The 25,039-nt window shown below is 38.0% G+C and overlaps 2 protein-coding genes and 1 pseudogene across 3 annotated transcripts in view; all 3 read left to right on the forward strand.

Annotated features, from left to right (window-relative positions):
- LOC306646169 (olfactory receptor 7E24-like) overlaps positions 1–8,291 on the forward strand; it is a 32,159-nt pseudogene extending 23,868 nt beyond the window's left edge. Inside the window, exons 2-3 of the transcript XR_013766915.1 lie at positions 6,158–6,640; positions 7,223–8,291. The product of XR_013766915.1 is annotated as an olfactory receptor 7E24-like (transcript). The remainder of the gene's footprint in view (positions 1–6,157; positions 6,641–7,222) is intronic.
- Positions 8,292–13,281: 4,990 nt separating this feature from the next.
- LOC306646401 (olfactory receptor 7E178-like) lies at positions 13,282–14,221 on the forward strand (the record flags this gene model as incomplete). Its single annotated transcript, XM_079115044.1, has 1 exon — positions 13,282–14,221. The coding sequence occupies exon 1, from the start codon at positions 13,334–13,336 to the stop codon at positions 14,219–14,221; it is 888 nt and encodes a 295-aa protein (XP_078971170.1). The 5' UTR covers positions 13,282–13,333.
- Positions 14,222–14,879: 658 nt separating this feature from the next.
- LOC306646166 (olfactory receptor 7E24-like) lies at positions 14,880–23,387 on the forward strand. The gene is made up of 2 exons (XM_079114619.1): positions 14,880–14,984; positions 22,287–23,387. The coding sequence occupies exon 2, from the start codon at positions 22,399–22,401 to the stop codon at positions 23,227–23,229; it is 831 nt and encodes a 276-aa protein (XP_078970745.1). The 5' UTR covers positions 14,880–14,984; positions 22,287–22,398; the 3' UTR covers positions 23,230–23,387.
- The last annotated feature ends 1,652 nt before the right edge of the window (positions 23,388–25,039 follow it).

A 25,039-nucleotide genomic window follows, 5' to 3' on the forward strand; every position in this document is an offset into this window, starting at 1 on the left:
CATAGATGCAAAGATCCTTAACAAAATATTGGCAAACCATATCCAAAAACATATTAAGAAAATTGTGCCCCACAATCAAGTGGGATCATCCCTGGAATGCAAGGATGGTTTAACATCCATAAATCAATAAACATAATCCATCATGTCAATAGACATAAGGATAAGAATCATATGGTTATTTCAATTGATGCAGAAAAAGCGTTCGACAAAATACAACACCCCTTCATGCCCCAAACAGTAGAAAAAATAGGGATAGTAGGAACATAGCTGAAAACTGTAAAGGCTATTTATGCTAAGCCCATGGCCAACATCATTCTTAATGGAGAAAAACTGAAACCATTCTCTTTAAATAAGGGAACAAGACAGGGACGTCCTCTTTCACCACTTCTGTTCTACATTGTCCTCGAAACTCTAGCCAGAGCAATTAGACAGACTAAAGAAATTAAAGGGATATGAATAGGAAAAGAGGTACTTAAGCTGTCACTATTTGCTGATGACATGATTCTATATTTAGAGGATCCAAAAACCTCCTCCAGAAAACTTCTAGACCTCATCAATCAATTCAGCAAAATAGCAGGCTATAAAATCAACACGCATAAATCTAAAGCATTTTTATACACAAGCGACGAATCATCTGAAAGGGAAATAAGGAACACAACTCCATTTGCAATAGCCTCAAAAAAATAAAATAAAATACTTGGGAATCAATCTAACCAAAGAGGTAAAAGATCTCTACAATGAAAACTACAAAACATTGAAGAAAGAAATTAAGGAAGACCTTAGAAGATGGAAAGATCTCCCATGTTCTTGGATAGGCATAATTAATATTGTCAAAATGGCCATACTACCAAAAGTGTTATACAGATTCAATGTAATTCCAATTAAAATCCCAATGATGTACCTCACAGAAATAGAGCAAGCAATCATGAAATTCATCTGGAGGAATAAGAAATCCAGAATAGCTCAAGCAATCCTTAGCAGGAAGAATGAAACAGGGGCTACCACAATACCAGAACTTCAACTATACTACAAAGCAATAGTAACAAAAACATCATGGTATTGGCACCAAAATAGACAGGGAGATCAATGGTACAGAATAGAGGACATGGACACAAACCCAAATTAATACAATTTTCTCATACTAGACAAAGGTGCCAAAAATATGCAATGGAGAAAAGATAGCCTCTTCAACAAATGGTGCTGGGAAAACTGGAAATCCATGTGCAACAGAATGAAAATAAACCCCTATCTCTCACCCTGCATAAAAATCAACTCACAATGGATCAAGGACCTTGAAATCAGGCCAGAGACCCTGCATCTTATAGAAGAAAAAGGAGGTTCAAATCTTCACCTTGTTGGCTTAGGATCAGACTTCCTTGACAGGACTCCCATAGCACAAGAAATAAAAGAAAGAATCAGTAACTGGAACACATTCAAACTAAATAGCTTTCTCTCAGCAAAGGAAACTATCAGCAATGTGAAGAGAGAGCCTACAGAGTGGGAGAATATCTTTGCCACTCATACTTCAGATAGAGCACTAATTTCCAGAATATATAAAGAACTCATAAAACTCTACACCAAGAATACAAATAACCCAATAAACAAATGGGCTAAGGATATGAACAGACACTTCACAGAAGAAGATCTACAAGCAATCAACAAACATGTGAAAAATGTTCACCATCTTTAGTAATAAGAGAAATGCAAATCAAAACTACTCTAAGATTTCATCTCACCCCAATTAGAATGGCAATTATCAAGAATACAAGCAACAATAGGTGTTGGCAAGGATGTGGAGAAAAAGGTACACTCATACATTGCTGGTGGGGCTGCAAATTAGTGCAACCACTCTGGAAAGCAGTGTGGAGATTCCTTAGAAAACTTGGAATGGACCCTCCATTTGACCCAGCTATCCCACTCCTCGGCCTATACCCAAAGGACTTAAAATCAGCATACTACAGATATACAGCCACATCAATGTTCATAGCTGCCCAATTCACAATAGCCAGACTGTGGAACCAACCTAGATGCCCTTCAATTGAATCGATAAAGAAACTGTGGTATATATATACAATGGAATATTACTCAGCTATAAAGAATAATAAAATTATGGCATTTGCAGGCAAATGGATGAAATTGGAGAATATCATGCTAAGTGAGATAAGCCAATCTGAAAAAACCAAAGGACGAATGATCTTGGTTATAAGCAGATGATGACATATAATGGGGGGTGGGAAGTGTGCAAGAATGGAGGAAGGAGGGACCGTATGGAGGAAAAAGTGGGGTGGTGTCACCTCCCACAGCAACAACCCCACGGATATTTGTTACCGCCTGCGGAAACAATTGCGCAGGTATTTATTGGAGGTGGACTGGAAATAAACTACTTCTATTCCTGTGCTGCTTCCTTGCTTGCTTGCTTATTCTCTAGCTTATAGAGGAAAAGTGGCTTACTTGATTTTAGAGGAAGAGAGGGTCTGAGAGGAATTTAAGCTTTGCTTATAGAGGAAGTTTTAGAGAAAGACAGGCTTCTATGCTTATCAGAGATCTGTTTCTTCCTAGAGTTCTGCTGTTTCTTCTTAGAGGTGCGTCCTGCATCCTGTGAACTAAAGGTGCATGCTAGAGGTGCGTGCTAAAGGTGCTATCTGAGGTGCTTCTTAGTGATGCATCCTGCGCACTGCGATCTGTGATCTGCAACCTATAGGTGTGTTCTCAGTTCTCCGTCCAGTGATCTGCCATCTGCCTTCTGCCTGCTGCCTCCTGCTTGCTGCTTACTGCTGTTGCTTTCTGCTTGCTGCTGCTTCCTCTTGCCTTCCACCTACTCCCTGCTTATATTCCCTCCAGGAGGTGGAGGGCAGGGCCACACCAGTTAAGCAAAGATCAGAGAAAGAGCCAGCTGCCTAATCACGGCAAGGTCAAAATGAGCAGGCCTGAGCAGGAGCACTTGGGAACACCTGTGTACGTGTCATGTGCGTGGACTCATTTGAACACAACCAATGATAAATCACCTGGGTGTGCTTATGTTAATCAATCTCCTCACCACCAATGTGATCAAAACAACCTCTGGCTGGCTGACTGCCAGGCACCATCTTGGCATAGTCTGTGTGGTATAGCCCCCAACAGGGTGGGAGGGGGAATTGGAGTGAAGGAAACAATAACAGAATGAATCAAACATCATTACCCTATGTAAATGTATGATTACGCAAATGGTATGCTATTACTCCATGTACAAACAGAAACAACATGTATCCCATTTGTTTATAATAAAAATAAATTTAAAAAATAAGTGCAAAATAAAATTTAGATGATATTATTAATAATGATGATTTTAACCTTCAAACCATTTAACAAAAATATCCTGTGATCTGAAGCTACTCTTTTTCTCTACCTGCAATAGAGCATTTTATTTTTGTCATTATGTTAGTATATGCTATGTATCTGGTGTGAAATGACTAACTCTCATTTCTGATTTCTCAGCACCTATTCCTTGTTCACTGAAGAGGAATCATCACAAAACAAAATCACTGATAAATATTCAATAGATAACTATTTTGTTCACAGAAAATGGCCATAATCAAAGTCAATTCAATACAAGTGACTTTTCTGTCCATACTTTCATCACTTTCAAGAATGTCCTATAAAACTGGGGAGAAGGTAAAATAGCTTTTGTTTGTGTCCATGTCATGGACATGAGCGTTCTATAATTCCGATTATCAGCATCTGCAATATTTGTTTTTTCACAGACTGTGGTATAGATTTTCATGGGTACATCATGACAAAAAGATTCAGATAGAGAAGGAGGAGGAGGATTCTTACTGCTTGGTGTTAAACACTGTTTAGGGTTTCCAGTCATCCCAGGAACGAGTACCCTTTAACAATTACATTTATCAATAAATTCATATTTTCATAATAATTGAGTTCTTTAGTTCTTTAAACACAATGGCCAAATATTTATTAGGTTCTAAACTTCCCTAATATGTCAGATATGTACTCGAGATAAGTGTTATTCTTTCCATTTCTGTTAAGTAGTATAAGCTCAGAGAGGTGGAAAGATTGATACATATTCTGCAGATTGTAGCAGGTCAATGGTGTGAAATCAAGATGTTCATTTCCTGTCTCCCAGTGCAGGATACTCTACTGTAGTCAATGGAAACTATATTCCTGAAGGAGATGAAATTTATTAGTACAATACCATGGAAACATTATTAGGGCCACTACAGGGATATTTTTGATGATTTTTTTTTTGCAGTGCCACTGATTGAACCCAGGGCCTTGTGCTTGACAGGCAAGCACTTTACCAACTGAGCTACATCCTCAGCCTGATGATGTATCTTAATAGAGGATATATTGATAATAACTAATATTTTATTGGAACAAAACAGGTGATAATAGTAAAACTGTACTTGTCTCAATTACTGGAAATCAATCATTATCCAATACATGCATATTGCATAGAAATTCTCACTTGTGTGATAGAGAAAAAGAATTTTGAAAGGACTGTCATAATGATGAAAAAATTAATTGATATTTCCTCCTCAGGTAATTTTGAATGTTATTTAAAGCATTTGAAGTAGCTATATGCACTTCATAGAAAGACAAATATTTAGTGAAAACTAGCACATTTCAGGAGAAATGGGTTTAGATCCTTTGGGCAGTTTTCTCAAATGCTGTTCATGGATACATAAATCAATATGACATGGAGACAGTGACAGGAAAATACACTAACCAAACTCCTGTTACTAGTTACTTTTGGGGGACAGGAGGGTAGAAGAATGTAATAATGAAAAACTGAAATTTTATAGGTAACCATCAAAATCTGTGTCAAATATGATTTTTGAATGTAGTATGAATACAGAATAGAGATTTATTCATGCCACAATGAAACCCAGTATTCTGCACATTTAATATGTGCCAATAAAACATTTAAATATTATTTTTGAGCCATGTATCATTAATGTGTATATTTTAGTATGGGTGGTGATTATTTTTATTAATAAAAATTACTACCATAGAGCTTCTATGAAGTGCCAAGCAGTGCACACAGGCAGTGGTTCTCAACTCTAATGTAGAAATGGTCATGAGAAACTTCACATGCAGGTAGTACGATTGCATTGATTTTGACCTGTGGTCACTGTAGCTGGATATTTTAAAAAGTTAACCAATAAATGTGTTGACAAATGAAACTGAGAAATACTAATATATGCAATTCAAAACATTTTTAAAACACTTTCATGTAAGTAATTTTCACCTCCATTATGCAAATGAGGAAACTGCCCAGGTGTGTCCTATACTTTTCTTTTACAGTTTTTTCCAATTAAAACAGAGTGTGAATTGACAAATTAATTAACTTGACTTGTCTTTGGATAGCTGAAATGAATTGCAATTCATTTGTCAGGAAGGATTGATGTGAAAATCTAACTAAACATAAGAAGTTGGGGACTCAAACCTAGGGTTTGAGACTCTTCCTGATGCTGAAGTGCTATGATGTAAGAAGGATTATGATCAACAAAACAATTAAGCAGATTGCATGGCCCTATAGGAGAGAATTTATATATTAAATGATTTTTAGAAGATAACTATTTTTGATCAAGTATATCCTTGAAGGAGAGAAGTCAGAAAAATCAAAGAAGAGTGGATTTATTTGCTAGCAGATAATTGGCAAGTTATTTTTGATTATAAACAGCTGATTTTTATTTAGTGTGCACATTGATTTCTAGCACTTAGTTTGTTGATAAATATTCTAAGTTAATTGAACTTACACCATTTTTATCAAATAAAATGAGATGTATTCCACAGTCTAAATTTCTTTCAATAAGACTATTTTTTCCTACAAAGGGAAGAATATATCTTATTCACTATTTTATCTTAAACAAGTAGGTTACTATTTAACCGTGACCATGAACTTGTGTGTAATGTGCTTGGTCTTCAAACGTTACTCAGTTGAGTGTCTCTAAAGTAGTTGTGAACAGGAGGTAAATAACACAGATGCAAAGAATGAAAGAGTTCTAGGAAAACTGGATATATCATAGTCAGAAATGTCTCTCAAAGTCATGGAACACAAGTGTGGAAGCTTTACTTAGGAATACTTGAATTTAAAATATATACAGAATTCTCAATGGCTCTTTAATTCTGTCTGCCACTATCTTTTCTTTCTCAAAAGGTATCCAAACAATAAAGAACCACAAAATGTAACACAGCCCTCAGAATTCCATCTCCTACAAGTCTCAGAGGATCCAGACCTGCAGCCCATCCTCTTTGGACTGTTGCTGTCCATGTACCTGGTCACAGTGCTTGGGAACCTGCTCATCATCCTGGCTGTCAGCTCTGACTCCCACCTCCACACCCCATGTACTTCTTCCTCTCTAACCTGTCATTGACTGACATTTGTTTCATCTCCACCATAGTCCCAAAGATGATTGTGGACATCCAGGCTCACAGTAGAGTCATCTCCGATGTGGGCTGCCTGACACAGATGTCTCTTTTTATCATTTTTGAATGCATGGATGATATGCTTTTGACTGTGATGGCTTATGACCGTTTTGTGGCCATCTGTCACCCTCTGCATTACTCAGTCATCTTGAACACTCGCCTCTGTGTCTCCTTAGTGTTGATGTCATTCTTAGTTAGCCTTTTGAACTCACTGTTGTGTAGGACCCCCCAAAAGGAAGACCCTTACTTGAGTCTCAGGATGGCGCACTCCAGGAAACACGAAAGACCGGCTTGATGCAAAAGCACGAGGCACTTTAATAACGGAGCTCCGGGCCAACACATATCTCACGCAGGAGATAGAGGAGTTGACCACGAGGCTCAGAAATCAGGGGTTTATATAGGAAAAGTTAGGGAGTTTGGCACGGGTACACATAATTGGCTGATTCAAACATAAGCGGGCACATGACTACATTGATTACATCAGCAAGTAGTACGTGCAAATTGACATTCCAGCAATGTGGTAGGGCAGTTTATTTTGGTTAGCAGGCGGTCAAGTTAACCTTAAAGAAAAGGGAAGAAGGGGGAAAGTGGGTGACACCAGATGGTCCACAGCCTTGTGGAGATTGTTTATCCTCCATGGCCAGTTAGTTTTTGATGATTTGGCAGTCTTATTTTAGGCTTGTTTAGGTATGTTCAGGCCTCAAGCCTGTCCCTCTTTGTTTCTTTTTCTAAGTTCATTTGCTAGACTACAGATTCTGTGCTTTAACTATGGGCACTTAAATTTTAACTCCTTCAGTTGCACAATTTGATTGTCTTACAATTTCCCCACTTCAAGGATGTGGAAATTGCTAATTTCTTCTGTGACCCTTCTCAGCTTCTTAATCTTTCCTGTTCTGATGCTTTTACCAATAATATAGTCATGTGTTTTGTGGTTACCATACTGGTCTTCTTCCCATCTCAGGGATCTTTTTCTCTTATTATAAAATTATTTCCTCCATTCTGAGAATCCCATCTTCCAGTGGGAAGTCCAAAGTCTTCTCCACCTGTGGGTCCCACCTGGCAGTTGTTTATTTTATGGAACAGGCTTAGGAGTGTACCTTGGATCAGCTGTGTCAACTTCTCCCAGAAAGGGTGTGGTGGCCTCAGTGATGTACACAGTGGTCACTCCTATGCTGAATCCCTTCATCTACACCCTGAGGAACAAGGACATTAGAAGCACCCTGAGGAAACTCCACAGCAGCAGTTTAATCTCATGACCTGTGGTTTCCATCTTGGAATATAGTTTGTAAATACAGCCAAAGTAAACATGTAAATCATGTCTTCTGTGTCACATTAGATTTGTACTTTGTGTACTTTAATTATCATCATGTTTCATAGTAGAATGGAGGTGGTGTTATTTGGGAGAAGGAGAAATGGGAGGATTTTAAAATGGATATAATGTTTCCATTTAGGAGGATGAAAAACTTCTTGGGATGGACATCACTGATGACTGGACATTGATTTAAATGTAATTAATGTCTAAATTTTGCACTCTTTACTCTGTGTCCTCTTGGTTGTAATATTATTTTTGGTTAGCCTTTTGGACTCCCAGGTGCAAAAATTGATTGCCTTACAATTTATTACTTTAAGGAGGTGGAAAATTCCAACTTCTATCACCTTCTCCATTTATCAATACTGCCTGTTCTGATACTTTCACTAATAACATAGTCATTTATATTCTTGGTGCAATATTATGTACTTCCTGTCTCAAAGATCCTTTTTATTTTACTATAAAATTCTCCTTTTCTTCATTGAGAGAACCCTATCATCAGGTGAAAAGTATGAAGCCTTTCCACCTGTGGGTCTTACCTGGCATTTTTTCTTACTTTATGAGACAATCTTGGGGGTATGCATTGGTTCAATTGTTTCACATTCTCCCAGAAACTGTGCAGAGGCTTCAGTGATGTACACTATGCTGAATCCCTTCATCTACAGCCTGAGGAACAGGGACATGAGGAGGCTCCACAGCAGAACACTCTACCTTCAGGTCCTGTGGCATGTACTAGGACTGTAATTTGGAAAAGGCAGTCAAACCAAGCTCACAGACCTGCAGTCACAAAATGCTAACTTGCAGTTTGAGTGCTTAATTCCTCTTCTTATTGTCGGACACTGATGGGAGATAGAGGATTAGGGACTTTTAAAAATGCGCACAAAATTTCAGTTTGGGAATAGGAAAATTTTGTAGAAATGCATGGTGGTGATTATTGAACAATAATGTGAACATAATCAATGTCACAGTATTACGCACCTAAAAATGGTTAAATGGCAATTTTTCTCATGTATTTTTACCACTATAAAGAATGGAAATAAAATGAAAATGTTCTCTAAAAATTGAAGATATGAAAGAAGTTAATATGTACAGCCCAATTCACAATAGCTAAGTTATGGAATCAGTTTAGATTTCTGTCGACAGAAGGATTTATAAAGAAAATGTGTCATATATACACAATGGAGATTTTTTCAGCCTTAAATACATTATGTCATTTGCACTAAAATGGATAGAAGTGGACAGTGTCACATTCAGTGACATAAGTCAGACACAGAAAGACAAGTATGGTATGTTTTGTCACATATGTGAAGCTAGAGGGAATAAAAGAAAAAAAAATGATATCATGAAAGTAGCCAGGAAACATTTGGGTAGATGAAGGGGATGGGGGAGGGAGGAGGGAAGGTAAGGGGAGGTATTGGAGATTAATGCTGACCAAATTAAGCTATGTACCTGCACCAATATACCAGATAAAATCCACTGTTCAGTTTAATGAATATGAATCAATCAATAAATAAGTAATGTATAAATGTGTATATTACACACGTGCTTCTTGCTCAGTACTAGAGGAGTCCACCCAATACCTTCGCGGACATTCATTTTCTCTTGTTTTTCCACCACTAACATTAGAAAGTCCCTAGATATTAGTGTAACAGGGATCAATTTGGCTAATTATGAGCTCTGTGCAAGGAGCCTCCAAGGTCATATGATAGTAAATAATCAGCCAGTGTTTCCAGCCCTGGACTTCAGCATTCCAAGTCCAGAGTGCTCCATCCTGTGTCTCCTCTTCCCAGGATTTTATGCTTTGGGAAGCTCCAGGCTCACACTGCACTCACATCAGTACAAGGCATGGCCTTTAATTAGGCGTTGGAGGGCTGTGAATACTTAGTCCTTGGCCATGACCCAGCAGAGCCTCCGCATCATTCAGTAAGTGCTGAGGTAGAGGACGCGTGGGGACGTTTCTTGGAAGTTTTGCTTCCTCATCATCAGGACAAATGATGTGTTGGGTAGAGCGATGGTAGGACACCATCACACAGAATGTAAACTATGTGGAATGTGAAGTTTTTGTTCTTGGTTTTGGTGGGAGTCCAGAAATGTCATTCAAAACATTGCTTTCTTCCCACACTGTTTCTACCTCCTATAGAAATCTCCTCCATGACAGCGGAAAAATGGGTCCCTATCCGCTGTTTCCTAAGCACACCAGGAGGATTGTGAAGATGACAATAAGGATGAGAGTGAGGATGGTAACCATGACATCAGGAAGCACTGCTCCTGGTTTCCCAGGGCCAGGCTCTGAGCTGTGCCTTCTATGTAACTTGTTTTATTTTATCTGCATCATGTTCCTCTAGTTGTGATTGTCAAAACTTCACTATTTTTCAGAAAAAGAAAGTGACAGTTTTTGTGTCAAATATACGAGGTTGCTTAGTAGAAGAGACTGAAGCTGTTTTGAGTTTTGCTGTCTAAGTGAAACACAGGGCCTTATATCAGGAGCAACCTGGTGAGGGAATAAGCACTTTCCCTTCCCTGTTTTTCCTAGCAGAGAACCCTGGCTCCCCATGTTCTTCCCTTCCAAGATTCCTGATGGATCACAGGGGAGAGTGGTGACTGGCACTAGTTGTTCCTACCAGAAGGGTGACTAACCATGACAAGCAAAGATCACACAGGGGGTAGATGCATAATTATTCAGCACATTTCTCTCTTGTTCCCAGTCCAGGGTACCCTTGAAGCCCTCTGCATCTTCCTTTGTTCTTATAAATGTCACTGAATCTCAAAAGGAGATACAAAATCAGACATTGTTTTAATTCCTGCTCAGGAACCTGGAAATAGTGCTTGAGATATCCCTGTGGTTTACACCTCAGGTCCTCTGCTGAAGTATTTCTGATGGTTGAAAGCAATTAAAATGTTCATTACTTTGGATTCAGAGAGTGACAATTGCTTTTGAGTCCCAGTGACTCCACTTAGTATTTCTGTGACACAGGGCAGGTTGTTAGTGTCTCTGAGACTTGGCATTGTCCTGGTTTTGTGTTTCTAGTTGATACAGCTGTGCTGAATGTAGATTAAATAGATACCAGATGTTTCATATGTGATTAATATGTGGTGGCTGCATGAAATAAGGAGAAATAAGAGACATTATTATTAACATCAGGATTTAAGCTAATCACTATATTTCTTGACTCAAGTATCCTGTTGACCTGAAGTTAAGCCTTCCCTGGTTCCCTGTAGAGCATTTCAGTTTGGTCCTTTTGTGAGTAAATATGGAATCTTTGGAGAGGAATTGCAGAGGCTTTCATTCTGGTTTTCCAAAACCTATACTTTGCTTGGCAGAGAAGAGGCATCAAAGATTAAAATCTCTGTTAAATACATTTAGACCCTTCACAGAAATAGAGCACGGGGCCATCATGCCTGTGTTTTTCCTCCTCTCCAAGAATGTCTCAAAGGACCAGAGACAAGATAAAAACAGTATTTGTTTGTGTCTGTGTTTTGAAAGAAAATCATCTACAACACTCAATTATTTAAAAATCATGGAATAAAATTTAATAAATATGAAAATCAAACAACAGAGAGGGATAGGGCAGATAAACTTTATTGCTTAGACTTAGACACATTTTAAGGTTTCAAGTTATTCTGTGTTCAAATGATCCTTTTTTGGCCTGAGGGAAATGTCTGCAGAGGAATGGGATCATGCAAGAGACTGTAAAATTCACACTTTACTGGTATTAATACAAATTTCTACAAAATATAAGAGGCAGGGCAAATATTATTAATGTTTATATGTTTAATATATGGGATGGATATTGATGAGAACAATAATAGGTATTATTAAGGGATCAGTTTTTAAGTATTGGACAATTTTCTAAGGCAGATTTTTTCTACCCACCAAGAGTCTTTTATATATCAGGATTATCTGATTACATTCTGTGCAGAGATGCAGTATCTGTATATTTGAACTATCCATTGGTAAATACATGGATCCTTTGACTTGAGAACCACTTGGTCTAAGAAATTTAAATATGAAAAAAATCCTGTTTCAGTAGGTTTAATTATTGTGCTAATTTAACACATAAGGAAGATGTCCAGGTATGTTTATTCTTTGAATCTTTTATATATTTTTTCCAGTTAAATAATTATGTGACCTTTCAAAATAATGCAAGTTTCCTTCAGGTAGACAAAGTAAGAGACTGTCTAATCCCTGTGACAGCAATTATGTGAAAATCTTTGAACTAGGTTTGGAAGGCTGTTTCCTATCTGGTTTGGAGGCTCCCAGAATGCTAAGCATGCTTGAAAATGAAGCAATTTTACCAGGCCACTATGGATTACAGAGTTTAAAAAAATACAAAAACAATGTAGCAAATAGCAACCACACAGGATACAATCCTCTGATTATGTGGGGTTAATCAAACAAATCTGTTAAAATATATATATTTTTAGTTATTAGTGTGTATGGCACATGAATTCCATCTATGTGGTTAGGGATCTGATAATTATACACATATTTCTCAAAATTTGAAGTACATGGAAGACAAGGGTGAGGGCTATACACATATATTAAGTGACTTCTAAAGACTATCCACATATTTGAGTGAGCACTTATTTCCATGAAGAAGAAAAGTCATGGAGTCGAGGAATTATGAAGACTCATGAATTTAACTGGAAAAAGAACATGGTTTGCAAATATGATGGTGGGACTTTGTGATAATTTTTGCTAACATGGGCTTGGCTCTTGTAGTGTGTTTATAACTATTCTAAGTCAAGGTAATTTGTAAATTGCTTGAGAATACAATAATTGATTTTGATCACTTTCTAATGACCTTTAATTAGAATGATTTATCTTATTAAAGGGGTAGGGATATTTCTTATTCTACATATTGTATTTGGAGTCTTGGTTACACATTACTGTGAATTTGATACCACTAATGTTCTTGGACTTAATCGTCAGTAGAGTATCTCTGGGTTAACCAGCTTCCTGTTAATATAGCAAATACCTGAGATAAAAGGTCATAATAAAAAGGGCATTATTTTATCTCAGAGCTTTGGAGGGTTCAATCCATGATTAATTGAACCCTATTGTTCCAGCCCATGATGAGGCAGCATATCATGTTGGAATACAGCAATGGAGAAAAAATTCTTACTGTATAACCAGGAAAAAAATGGAGAGAAAGAGGAGGCAGATGGGTTCACTCTATCGCCTTTCAGAGCAAACTCTCACATGACAACTACTCAATGGTACCCATCTTTAATGTTCAAACACCTCCCAATAGCACTACCATGGGAATCAGCCTTTATCACATGGATCTTTGTGGAAAATGCAACATCTGAACTGTGTGATTAGAAACAGATGAATAATAAATAATAATTTTAAAATTAAAAAATTGATGATGGAAAAATTCTAAAAATTGGATTTTCCTAACTTGGAAATAAGGTAGAAGGTGTATAATCTTTAAATGCAAGGGATTTTCTAGTGAATTGCTTGAATGCAAAATACAGACACAATGCTACATGCTGGTACATACTTCCCTGTTCCGAAATCCTCTTTCCTTTTTCAAAAGGTGTCCAAGCAATAGAGAACCACAAAATCTGACACATGTCTCAGAATTCCATCTCATGGGTCTCTCAGATGATCCAGACCTGCAGCCTATCCTCTTTGGACTGTTCCTCTCCATGTACCTGGTCACAGTGCTTGGAAACCTGCTCATCATCCTGGCTGTCAGCTCTGACTCCCACCTCCACACCCCCATGTACTTCTTCCTCTCTAACCTGTCCTTGGCTGACATTGGTTTCATCTCCACCACAGTCCCAAAAATGATTGTGGACATCCAGACTCACAGCAGAGTCATCTCCTATGTGGGCTGTCTGACTCAGATGTCTCTTTTTATCCTTTTTGGATGCATGGATGGTATGCTTCTGACTGTGATGGCCTATGACCGCTTCATAGCCATCTGTCACCCACTATATTATCCAATCACTATGAACCCCTGGCTCTGTAGTCTCTTGGTTTTATTATCTTTTTTGTTTAGCCTTTTGGACTCACAACTGCACAATCTTATTGCCTTAAAGTTTCCCTACTTTGAGAATGTGGAAATTGCTAATTTCTTCTGTGACCCTTCTCAACTCCTTAATCTTATCTGTTCCAGCACCTTTACCAACAATATAATGATGTATATCTTTGGTGCCATATTTAGTTTTTTAACCATCTCAGGGATCCTTTTCTCTTATTATAAAATTGTTTCCTCCGTTCTGAGAGTTCCATCATTAGGAGGGAGATACAAAGCCTTCTCCACCTGTGGGTCTCATCTATGTGTTGTCTGTTTGTTTTATGGAACAGCCATTGGAGTGTACTTCAGTTCATCTGTCTCACATTCTCACAGAATGGGTGCAGTGGCCTCAGTGACATATACTGTGGTCACCCCCATGCTGAACCCCTTTATTTACAGCCTGAGGAACAGGGACATCAAAAGAGCCCTAAGGAAGTTACACAGGAAAACAATCTAATCTTGGAACTTTTTTTTCCATCTAATCTTAATGTACGTTGGAGAAGACAGAAAAGAGACAATTAGAATCACAAATGCTGCTTCCTTGGGCACATTACTTTTGTACTTTAATAGACTTAACTTCTCATCATGTTTCCTAGAATGCTGGTGGTTGCTAATTTAGAGAAAGGTAGGAATGTAGAGTTTTCAAAGTGGATAATATTTAGGTTGTAAAGATGTAAAATTTCTGGAGATATATGGTGGTTATGGGTGTCCAACATTGTTAATATGATTAATGACATTGAACTATGTTATTAAGTGTTTTTATTTTTTGTGTTTTCACATAATAAAATATCAAAATAAAAAAAACATTTTAAAAATCAGAGAGAAGTGAATAGTACACATGAGCTACATCCTGAGTAGGGGAGTGGCCCAAAACTATTGAGGACATTAACTTTATTTTCTTCTTCCATGAATAGTAGAAGGTTCTTTGAGATTGGGATAATGTGAACCATATGACTAATTTGATCTCTGTGCACTGAACCACCAAGATCAAGTTGGAACAATTACTCCTCTAGTTCCTCCAGTCCTTCAGTTGATGGCTGTAGTCCAGTTGGCACCATGCCTGTTTGTACCTCCCATGGTTTTCTATGACAAGAAGCTCCTATCAATGTGCTCATGTCAGTCCTGGGGAGTTCTGGGCTTCCTTAGGCAACAGGCAGAGGAGATGCATCATATTTTCAACCATTGGTCCTGAACAAGCCGACATACAGGAGGATAACCAGGTAAGTACTGAGAGAGACAAAGATGGAAGAAAGACTAACAGAGGCACTATTTTCTCACCATCAGGTGAAATATAACACCTGGGGTAGCCAGATGGGAGAGAAAGTGTGCAAACTTCAGGTAGGTGCCATGTGCATTTTGTGGTCTTGTTTGTGGTGGAAGTCCCCAAAAAATCTTTTTCAAAACTTGTCTTTCCACCCACAGTGGTTCTGCCTCCCATAGAAATCTGACCCACAATAACAGAAAGTGTGTCCATCTAAACTGTCCCATAAGCACTCGAAGAGATTTATAATGATGATGATGATGAGGAGGAGGAGGAGGGAGATGAGCGTAACCCTGACATCACATACCATTATGGAGGGCTTCCTAAGTGCCCAGCTCTGAGCTATATGTCCTTTGTAGCTTGTTTCATTTCATGTGTGTAGTCATTCACAAGACATATGCTGCAGCATTGTTATTAACTTACAGGAAAGAAGGAGTCCACCATTTTGTGTAGAAAAAAGTGAAGCCTTGTTGGAGATGACCGGTCTGATTTCAGCACAGGGCATTCTTGCCAGTAGAATCCTGGCAGGCCATGAAATTGATAACCCACATAGCCATATCCTTCCTTTTCACCCCAGGAGAGATTTCTTGTGAGATCCCAGGTGGATCACAGTAGAGAGCAGTGTTAGGCACCTGATGCATGAACTCTTCCAGGTGGAACACTTGTGGGTCACAGGCTATGACCACAAAGGAGTAGACGTGATAACCCACCACAGGCCCCTGCCTTCTCTGCAGTCCAGGTCACCCTTGCATCTGTTCCATCATCATCCAGTCCCATCATCAGCCCACTTATCTCAAACAGAGAAATAAGGTCAGGCCCTGGTGGCATTCCTTCCCACTCAGAAATCTGGAGAGAGTTTTCAAATATACCTCAGATGTGCCTGTTTTTAAGACTTTTGGATCTCAACTTAAAACTTTCTGACTATTTGGAAACAATAAAATGCTTTGGTGTTTCAAACTCAAAGACTGAGAGTTTAATTTTGTAATCTGTTGCTCTATTTATTTCTGTGATGTAGCAGAGGTTGTTGGTATGTCTGAGACTCAGGATTGTCCTCTAAGTTTCTAGTTGACATAGTGACACTGAGTAAAGTTTACATAGGTACAGCATGATCCCTAGGAGTATGTGAAGAAGGATTAAAATGCAAAAAGGCAAGAATGCAATTTTAATATTAATAATAATAATAAAATCAACCTTCATACAATTCTTTGATTTGAAGTTACCATTTCCCTATTTCTGTAATGGAATATTTAAGTTTTGTCCTTACATAAGTATATTTGTGTACTAGGAGAGGAATTACTATTTCATTTTTGATTCCCCAGAATCCATGGAAGCTTGGGCACTGAAGAAGTATCAACAATAAAAACTTCCTTTAAACATTGACTAGAATCTTCTTTGGTTTGCGAAAAAATGGTCATACTCTGCATGGCTCCAACACATGTGTTTTCTCACCTGTACTTTCATTCCTTTCAGGAATCATAGAAGTAGAGTAAACTTATGTTGGCTTCTAATTGAGTCTGGGTTATGGACTCATGGGACCTATAATGACATTTAATAACATCTGCAATGCTCAATTATTGAAAGATCACTACAGAGATTAGAAAAAAAATGGAAGAAACAAAAGTGGGTATGTAAACCCTGGGCTGTGACACACTTTATACTTTCACATTATTCCAGGATCCAGTGCCTTTTGCAAACTGTTCCTCAGTAAATTCACTATTTCCAAAGTGATGGAATGGCTTATCTAAAAACATATGGTGAAATAGTTAATGAGTTCCAAATTGCCTTGGCATAGAGATGGGTGTTATTCTCCCTCTTCCAATAAGTAGTATAAACACACAGAGATGGAGACATACATACATTCTGAAAATATAGCAAGTCAATATGTTGACCTGAAATTGATTTTCTGATTCCCATCTCAGGGCACTGTCTCCTCTGCTGGAGCCTAATAGGAATATTATTCCTAATACAAAATGAAATTCCTTGGTGAATAATCTCAGAAGGCTTATTACTAGATAGACTTCAAGGATACTTTTGGTGGTATATATTAAGAGTAAGGGAATATATTAAAATATAAAATTTTAGATGTGTTTGTTAACATTTCTTTAAATTTAGGCACTAATCCGTGCAGTGTAAAGTAATAGCATATTTGTGACCTGTGATGTAGAATTACGTGGATTTAACTAAACCATACTTAGCAAACTTTGAAGTTCATCAGGCCAAACATATTAGTGACATTAAATAATTTCTAAACAACAAAATATGAGTGAGGATTTTCATCTACAAAAAAGGAAAATCAGAACATTCAATAATGTTGAAACCCTTGCAAGATAATTGGCACTCAATAATGTTTTCTGACTGTGAACTATCAACTTTGATTTAGTGTGCACATGATCTGCCTTAGCTCTTACAGTGTTTTAAATACTCTAAGTAAAAGGATTTTTTTTTTTTTCACGGTCGTAGAATAAACCATGTTTGGCTGTTTTCTACCTTCCTTTATTTACAACGACTCTTTTCTTAAAGGGAGAAGGCTATTACTTCTTCTTTGTTATTTTCAAAAAAGTGTTGCTATATTTTACTGTGGTAATGGACTAGTTATCTTCTAAGCTGATTATCCCTCAAGCAGGTATTTGGGAAAGGAGGTGAGTAACACAGAAATGAATAATGAAAGAGGTTTGAAAACATTTTGTCATAACTGAGAGGTATTGCTATAGTGTATGTACCTGAAGGTATAAATAAATACTTCTGCATACTTGAATTCCCAAATAGAAACAAATGCCTCTTGGTTCCATTTTCTAAACTGCTTTATGTCTATAAAAGATGTCGAAGGAATAGAAGATCATTAAATGTAACATAGGTCTCAAAATTCCTTCTCATGAGCCTCTCTGAGACCCAGATCTGCAGCTCATCCTCTTTGGCCTGTTGCTGACCATGTGCCTGGTCACTGTGCTTGGGAACCTGCTCATCATCCTGGCTGTCAGCTCTGACTCCCACCTCCACACCCCCAGATACTTCTTCCTCTCCAACCTGTCCTTGGCTGACATCTGCTTCATCTCCACTCTGACCTTAAAGATGATTGTGGACATACAAATTCAGAGTAGTCATCTCTATCACTCCCTGACACAGAGGTCTCTTTATATTTTTGGAGGTATGAATGGTATGCTTCTGACTGTGATAGCCAATGATCAGTTTGTAGCCATCTGTCATGTTCTGAATTATCCAGCTATTATGAACACTTGGCTCTGTGGCTTCTCAATTTTGATATAATTTTGGGATAGCCTTTTGGATTCTCAGATGCACAATTTAATTCACTTATAATTTACCTACTTCAAGGATGTGGAAGTTTCTAAGTTCTTTTCTGACAATTGTTAATTTATTAATTCTGCCAGTCATACATAGTCATGTATTTCAATATTGCCATCTCTGGAGTTCTTCCCATCTCAGGGATCCTTTTCTCTTACCATGAAATTATTTCCTCCATTATTTCCCATCCGTCATTGGATGGGAAATACAAAGCCTTCCGCATTTGTGGGTCTCCCCTGGCAGTTATTTGCTTATTTTATGGAACAGGCATGAGGTAGACCTATTCACCTGCATCATGCTCTCCCCGAAAGGGTGCACTGGCCTCAGTGATGTACACTGTTGTTGATCTTTTTCATTTACACTTTGTGGACGAGATCCCTGAGGAGTCTCCACATGAGAAGTATCTGATCTCGGTACCTTTGACATCCATTTGGTATACAGGTTGGACTTGGTGGCAGAGCTAAACATGTACACCTGTAAATGGTGCCTCTTGCTTACATTATTTTGTACATTTTAGACTTTAATTCCTTATTGTGTTTCATAGAATAATGGTCTTTGCCAATGTGGAGAGAGGGAGGAATGTAGAGGTTTTAAAATGGGTTCAAAGTTTCACTTTGGGAAGCAGAGATCTTTCTAGAAATAGGTGTTGGTAGTAACTGAACACCAAGGTGAAGGTGATTAATACCACCAAAGAGTAAACATAAAACTGGTGAAAATGGCATTCTTAATGTATATTTCACTACAATAAACAATGGAAAAATACAAGTGGGCTTTTAAAAAAATCAAAAAGGGAAAGAACAAATCAAGTGAATAGTATAGGGACCAAAACTCTGGCCTTCAGTTCTTTTTCCTCACCTACTATTAAGAAGTACTTAGAGATTGGGATAATGTGAACCAATTTGGCTAATGATCACCTCTGTGCATTGAACCTCCAAGGTCAGGCTGTCATAAAAAGCAGCCTGTGCCTCCAGTCCTTCGTTCTGATGGCTCTAGTCCAGTGGCCTCCATACCTGTGTCTGCTCCTCCCTGGGCTGCATCAGGAAGCCTGTATCTTACCCTGTATTCATACTGAGCTGCAGAGAGGGCAGAACCCTTCACTGGGCATTTGATTTGTGTAATGGGACATTTTACGTTGTTCTATTTTGTCCTTTCATAAGTATAGGCTGTGTATTTGGAAGGAGATGCCTTCATCTTTTTCCATTTCCTGATTCATCAGATCCTATACCTTGTTTGGAATAAAGGAGCCATCAAAAATAAAAGGAATCTCTGTTAAATTTTGGATAGTCACTTCCTTGGTTGCCAAACCTGTCCATACTCAGTGTGGCTCCAACATACTTGGTGCTTTCCTTCTGCACTTTGTCCCTTTCAGGAAAGTCAGAAAGAATGGGACACAAGCATAATAGTTCTTGCTTATGTCTCTTATGCGTCATGGACACGTGACCCATACAATTTTATTTAACAGCATCTACAGTATTCCACTACGCAGAGGAAATTGCAGAGATATTTATCAGCATTAAAAAGGAAAGAGGGAGAAGAGAAGTGGGCCAGTGCTCTTTATGTTAAGCTGATTCATGTTTCTGAGTTCCATCATTCCAGGTTTCACTGGATTTCCACAATGGTTTGAGCCAATAAACCTGCCATTTTCATGAGGATGGAATTCTTTATTTGAAAAAACAGTACAATGACTAAATGTATATTAGTTTCCAAACTTTCCTTACGTGTCTTTTATGCGAAAGACATGGATGTGCTTGTCCCTATTTTCTTTAAGCAGCATGCATCCAGACAGATGAAAAGTTGTGTGCACACTCTGCATGTAGTTACAGGTTAATGATCTGAGGTTAAATGTTGATTTCCATATCAGAGTACTGTGCTGTCTACTGGAGCCAAATTAAGTATTATTCCCCATATAAGATGATATTACTTGGTTAAGAATACTGCAAGGATTATGACCAGATATACATAAGCAATATTTTTGACAATATAAACTAACAATTGTAGGTTGCATTTGACTAGAACTGATTTTTTGGTGGAGGATATTGGGATTGAAATCAGGGGTGCTTAACCACTGAGCCACATCCCCAGGCTCCCTTTTTAATTTCTTTTTTTTTTTTTTTTAATTTAGAGACAGGGTCTTGCTAAGTTGCTTAAGTCCTTGCTAACTTACTGAGACTGGTTTTGAACTTGCAATCCTCCTGCCTCACCCTCCTGAGCCCCTGGGATTACAGGCCTGTGCCACTGTGCCCAGCCTAGAACTCATTTTCAACAGACACACCAAATATAGGTGATTAATAGTTAAATGGAAGTGCATCTTTCATTGGAATTCAAATAACCAACACTTACACATTTATTATTTGGAAATTTTTATTTCTGTGATATGGAGAGAGACACAAAGAGTTTTGAAAAGTTATTTTGTAATCATGAACTCACTTATTAAAGTAGTTCTCCCTCAGAATACACTGTACATCAGCTGAATCATTTGAAATAGCTGCACGTCCTTCACAGAGAGACTTAAATCCACGCAATAAAGTAAATTAGTTCATTTCAGGGGCTTTCAGTGTTGTGTTTTAGACTACTTAAATAACCTTTACATACATTTTAGGCAAGCCTTAAATAACACGGCTTATGCATGTACTGACATTTATTGTAGCATAAAAAATATACCCAATGCCAATGAATCATGTCTGAAGGATTTTTTTTTTTTTTTTTTTGGGTGGGAACAGGGGGACAGGTATATAGGAGAATGGAATAATACAAAGATACCTGGAAGTGAAATTACATAGACAAATATCCAAATCCCTCTAAAATGTTAGTTATGAAGCACATAGTGCCTTATTTTTAGTATAAGTAGTGGGTGTTATTGACAGTAATAATAGGTAAACTTAACAGAGCATTTTCTCAGTACCTGCAAGTATTCTGCAGTACTGGCTTTCAACTCTGGGCTAGGGAAAGAACAAGAAGAACTTCACATGAAGACACTCTGATTATGTTAGTGTTTGTCCAATGCCAGGGCATCTTGATATTTTAAAATATTCATAGCTGAATACACTGATAAACAAGACTGGGAAACACTAGATTATACGATTTAAATAAAAGAATTGTAAACCATTTTGCAACCTCACAATAAGCTAGGTAATTATTGTCTCCATTTAGACATGAGCAAATGGCCCAGGAGGGTTTACACTCTTTCCTCTACTTTTCTCTTCTGCATTTTTTTGTGATTGGTATCAAAATGTGACCTGACAAAACAATAACCCTGAGTCACCTTATAGCTGCTGAGTTAAGAGATTGCATTCAAGTTCCAGGAAGTGTGGAGTTGAAATTCTATTACATGGCATAAGAAGGGTCGGACTCATACTTGAGCTTGGGGGATGTCCCTGATGCAAAAATCCTTAATAATATGTAGGAGAATTTATGATCAGAAATACAATGAAGGGTTATTCCCAGAGAAGTGGAACATAAAAAATTTAAAACCAAAGAACATCTTCCTCACTTGATATTTTATTGAGAGTATAAGGGATCAATATGAATGAACCAACATAAATATAAAATTTCAAGTCTGCTTCTTAGTATTTTATGACTTTCATCATTGACAGCTACAGTGCACACAAAGTTCACATTTGTGGTCAGTGATGACATTGCTTATGTGCATTTACCTTAAATATATTTATCAAAATTTGAAGTCTACCAGGCTAAGTATACAAGTTCTATTTTAAATATTTTTTAAATGAAAATAAAATTGGATAGAGGAATTTTTACAAATAAGGGAAATCAAAAAACACAAGAAACCAAAAAATCCCTAAGATATAACTGTAACATATTTTCTGATATAAACTATCAATTTCACTTTAGTGTTGATATAATATAGACTTTATTTTAAATATTTTAAAACAAGGAATGTGTTTGAATATGTGTTTCCTGTTTATTGTTTACTTTTTTCCAATCCTCTTTTCTGTTTCAAAAGTTGACCAAGAAATAGAGAACCACAAAATCTAGCAGGTATCTCAGAATTCTATCTCCTGGGACTTTCAGAAGACCCAGACCTACAGCACATCATCTTTGGACTCTTCCTGTCCATGTATGTGGTCACACTGCTTGGGAACCTGCTCATCCTCCTGGCTGTCAGCTCTGACTACCACCTCCACACCCCCATGTACTTCTTCCTCTTCAACCTGTCCTTGGCTGACATTGGTTTCATCTCCACCACAGTCACAAAGATGCTGGTGAACATTCAAACTCATAGCGGAGTCATCTCCTTTGTGGGTTGCCTGACTCAGATGTCTGTTTTTATCCTTTTTGGATGTATGGATGGTATGATTCTGACTGTGATGGCCTACAACCGGTTTGTGGCCATCTGTCACCCCCTGCATTATCCAGTCATCATGAACCCTTATCTCTGTGTCAGGTTAGTTTTGGTGTCTTTCTTGTTTGGCCTTTTGGACTCCCAAGTGCACAATTTGATAGCCACACACTTTTCCTACTTCGAGAATGTGAACATCACTACCTTCTTCTGTGACCCTTCTCAGGTCCTTAGTCTTTCCTCTTCTGATACCCTTACCATAAACATACTCATGTATTTTATTGGCGCCATATATGGCTGCCTTCCTCTCTTAGGGATCATTTTCTCTTATTACAAAATTATTTCCTCTATTCTGAGGATCCCATCCTCAGGTGGGAAGTACAATTCCTTTTCCACCTGTGGGTCTCACTTGTCTGTTGTCTGCTTATTTTATGGAACTGGCACAGGAGTGTACCTTTTTTCAAATAAGTTATCTTCCACCAAAAAGGGTACAGTAGCTTCAGTGGTGTTCACTGTGGTCACCCCCATGCTGAACCCCTTCATCTACAGCCTGAACAACAGGGATGTTAAAGGTGCCCTGAGGAGGCTGCACAGGAGGACAGTGTGATTTCAGGTCCTGTGATTTCCTTGAGGAATGTACGCTGGAAACTCAGCAAAACTAAACATCTAGACATTAAATCCTACCACACTGGTCACATTATGTTTTGTAGTTTGATGAGTTTAATTTCTCATCATGCTTCATAATAGAAAGATGGTTTCCATGACTGGGAGAGGGATGGGAAATTTTAAAAATTGGTATAAACTCTCAGTTTGGGAGGGATGGGAAATTTTAAAAATTGGTATAATGTCTCAGTTTGGGAGGGTGAAATATTTCTGGAGATGAAGGATGGTGATGGTTGCACAAGGAAGTGCCTGGAATCACGGCCACCATTTATCTATATTTTGATATTTTACATTTGGATGTAAAAAGCAGATGGATCCTTAGGGAAAAAAGGGAAATCAAAAGTGAATAGTACACACACTGTTTCTCCTGAGTGTCAAAACCAAATTTATTGTGGGCATTCATTTTCTCGACTCCTTCCTCCACTAATATGAGGCAGTCCTTTGAGATCTGGATATTGTGTATCAGTGTGACTGGCCTTACAGCAGTAAGTAAGAAGGCAATGACTCCACCTCTTCAGCTGGACTCCCAGCTGCACAGTTGGATCACCACACACGTCTCCTACTTCAAGAACCACTTAAGTGCTCAGGGCTGTGAAAGATGGAGAATAACAGGTTGGAACCATTTTTTATCCTCATGAGAACAAATTCTTAAAAATGGAAATAAACAGAAGAAGATCAGTAGAGTAGAGGAAGGGGAACAGGTGGAGGGAGGAGGGAAGGGAAAGGGGAGGTATTGGGGACTGAAGTGGAGCAAATTATAATGTATGCTTGTGAGATTATGTTGGAATGAACCCTGATATTATGTGTAATTGTAGCACCCTAATAAAGTCATTCAGAAGGTGGAAGAATACCAACATGTGCAGTTCAGATATGAGTTTTGTGGACTTTATGTATTTGGATATGATGGGGATCCCAAGAGTCTGAAGGTTTTGATTTTCTCCCATGCTTTTCCTGCTTCCCCTAGACATCTCATCCCCAACAGCAAAATGTGGATCCTGAAAACTGTTTCCTAAGTAGTCTAAAAGGATTATCAAAGTAATGCTGAGGAGGAAGAAGATGATATTATCCCTAATGTCATGAACTGAGTTGGAGGCATTCCTAAATACCAGGATCTGATTTATGTATTCTATATAGCTCATTTTATTTCATCTGCAGTAAATTTTTCAGGTCTAAGCTTCTATATTTGCAGGGGTGCCTGGCGCTCCTTGCAGTGCTTGACAGAGTTCCACTGAAGGATGATTGCAAAACTCATCCTAAAAAGGATTGCATGCCAGAGGTATGCCTCCCTAACTTGGATGTTATTCTGTGGAGTTTTCCTAATAATATATTACTCACTTCAGTCTGGGGATCTTGCTAGAGGTGATGGGAATAATTCTACAAATTTCCAGAAAAACATCATGGAGACAAAACACATGTTGAAACTCTGTGATGTTAACCTCACTACAGAAGAATGTTTTTATTATGTTAAAAATCAAACACTGCATTTACTGGAAGAGCCAGAACCTGTTGGGGCACAGAAATTTATATATAACAATGTTTCCCCAAGTTCTAAGCACAAAGAACCTCCCACAGTAGCTACTACATACGGACTTGCTTATGTTATCAATGGCAAGCCCTGGTACACCCTAAAGGAAAGACTCTGGAGAAAATAGTTATAGATCTGCCTTTGTCTCCAACAGTCTTGTTAAATCCTAAGAATGGTTTTGTTTATTTGTGGTGGTGAGGTAAGAGAATAAGGTTTCACAACATTCCTT

This window comes from Sciurus vulgaris (assembly GCF_902686455.1).
Source record: "Sciurus vulgaris genome assembly, chromosome: 16".
In the NCBI taxonomy this organism is placed as follows: Eukaryota; Metazoa; Chordata; class Mammalia; order Rodentia; family Sciuridae; genus Sciurus; species Sciurus vulgaris.

Excerpts from the sequence above, each read along its gene's own strand:
- LOC306646166 (XM_079114619.1), top strand. The coding sequence starts at position 22,399 with ATGTATGTGGTCACACTGCTTGGGAACCTGCTCATCCTCCTGGCTGTC.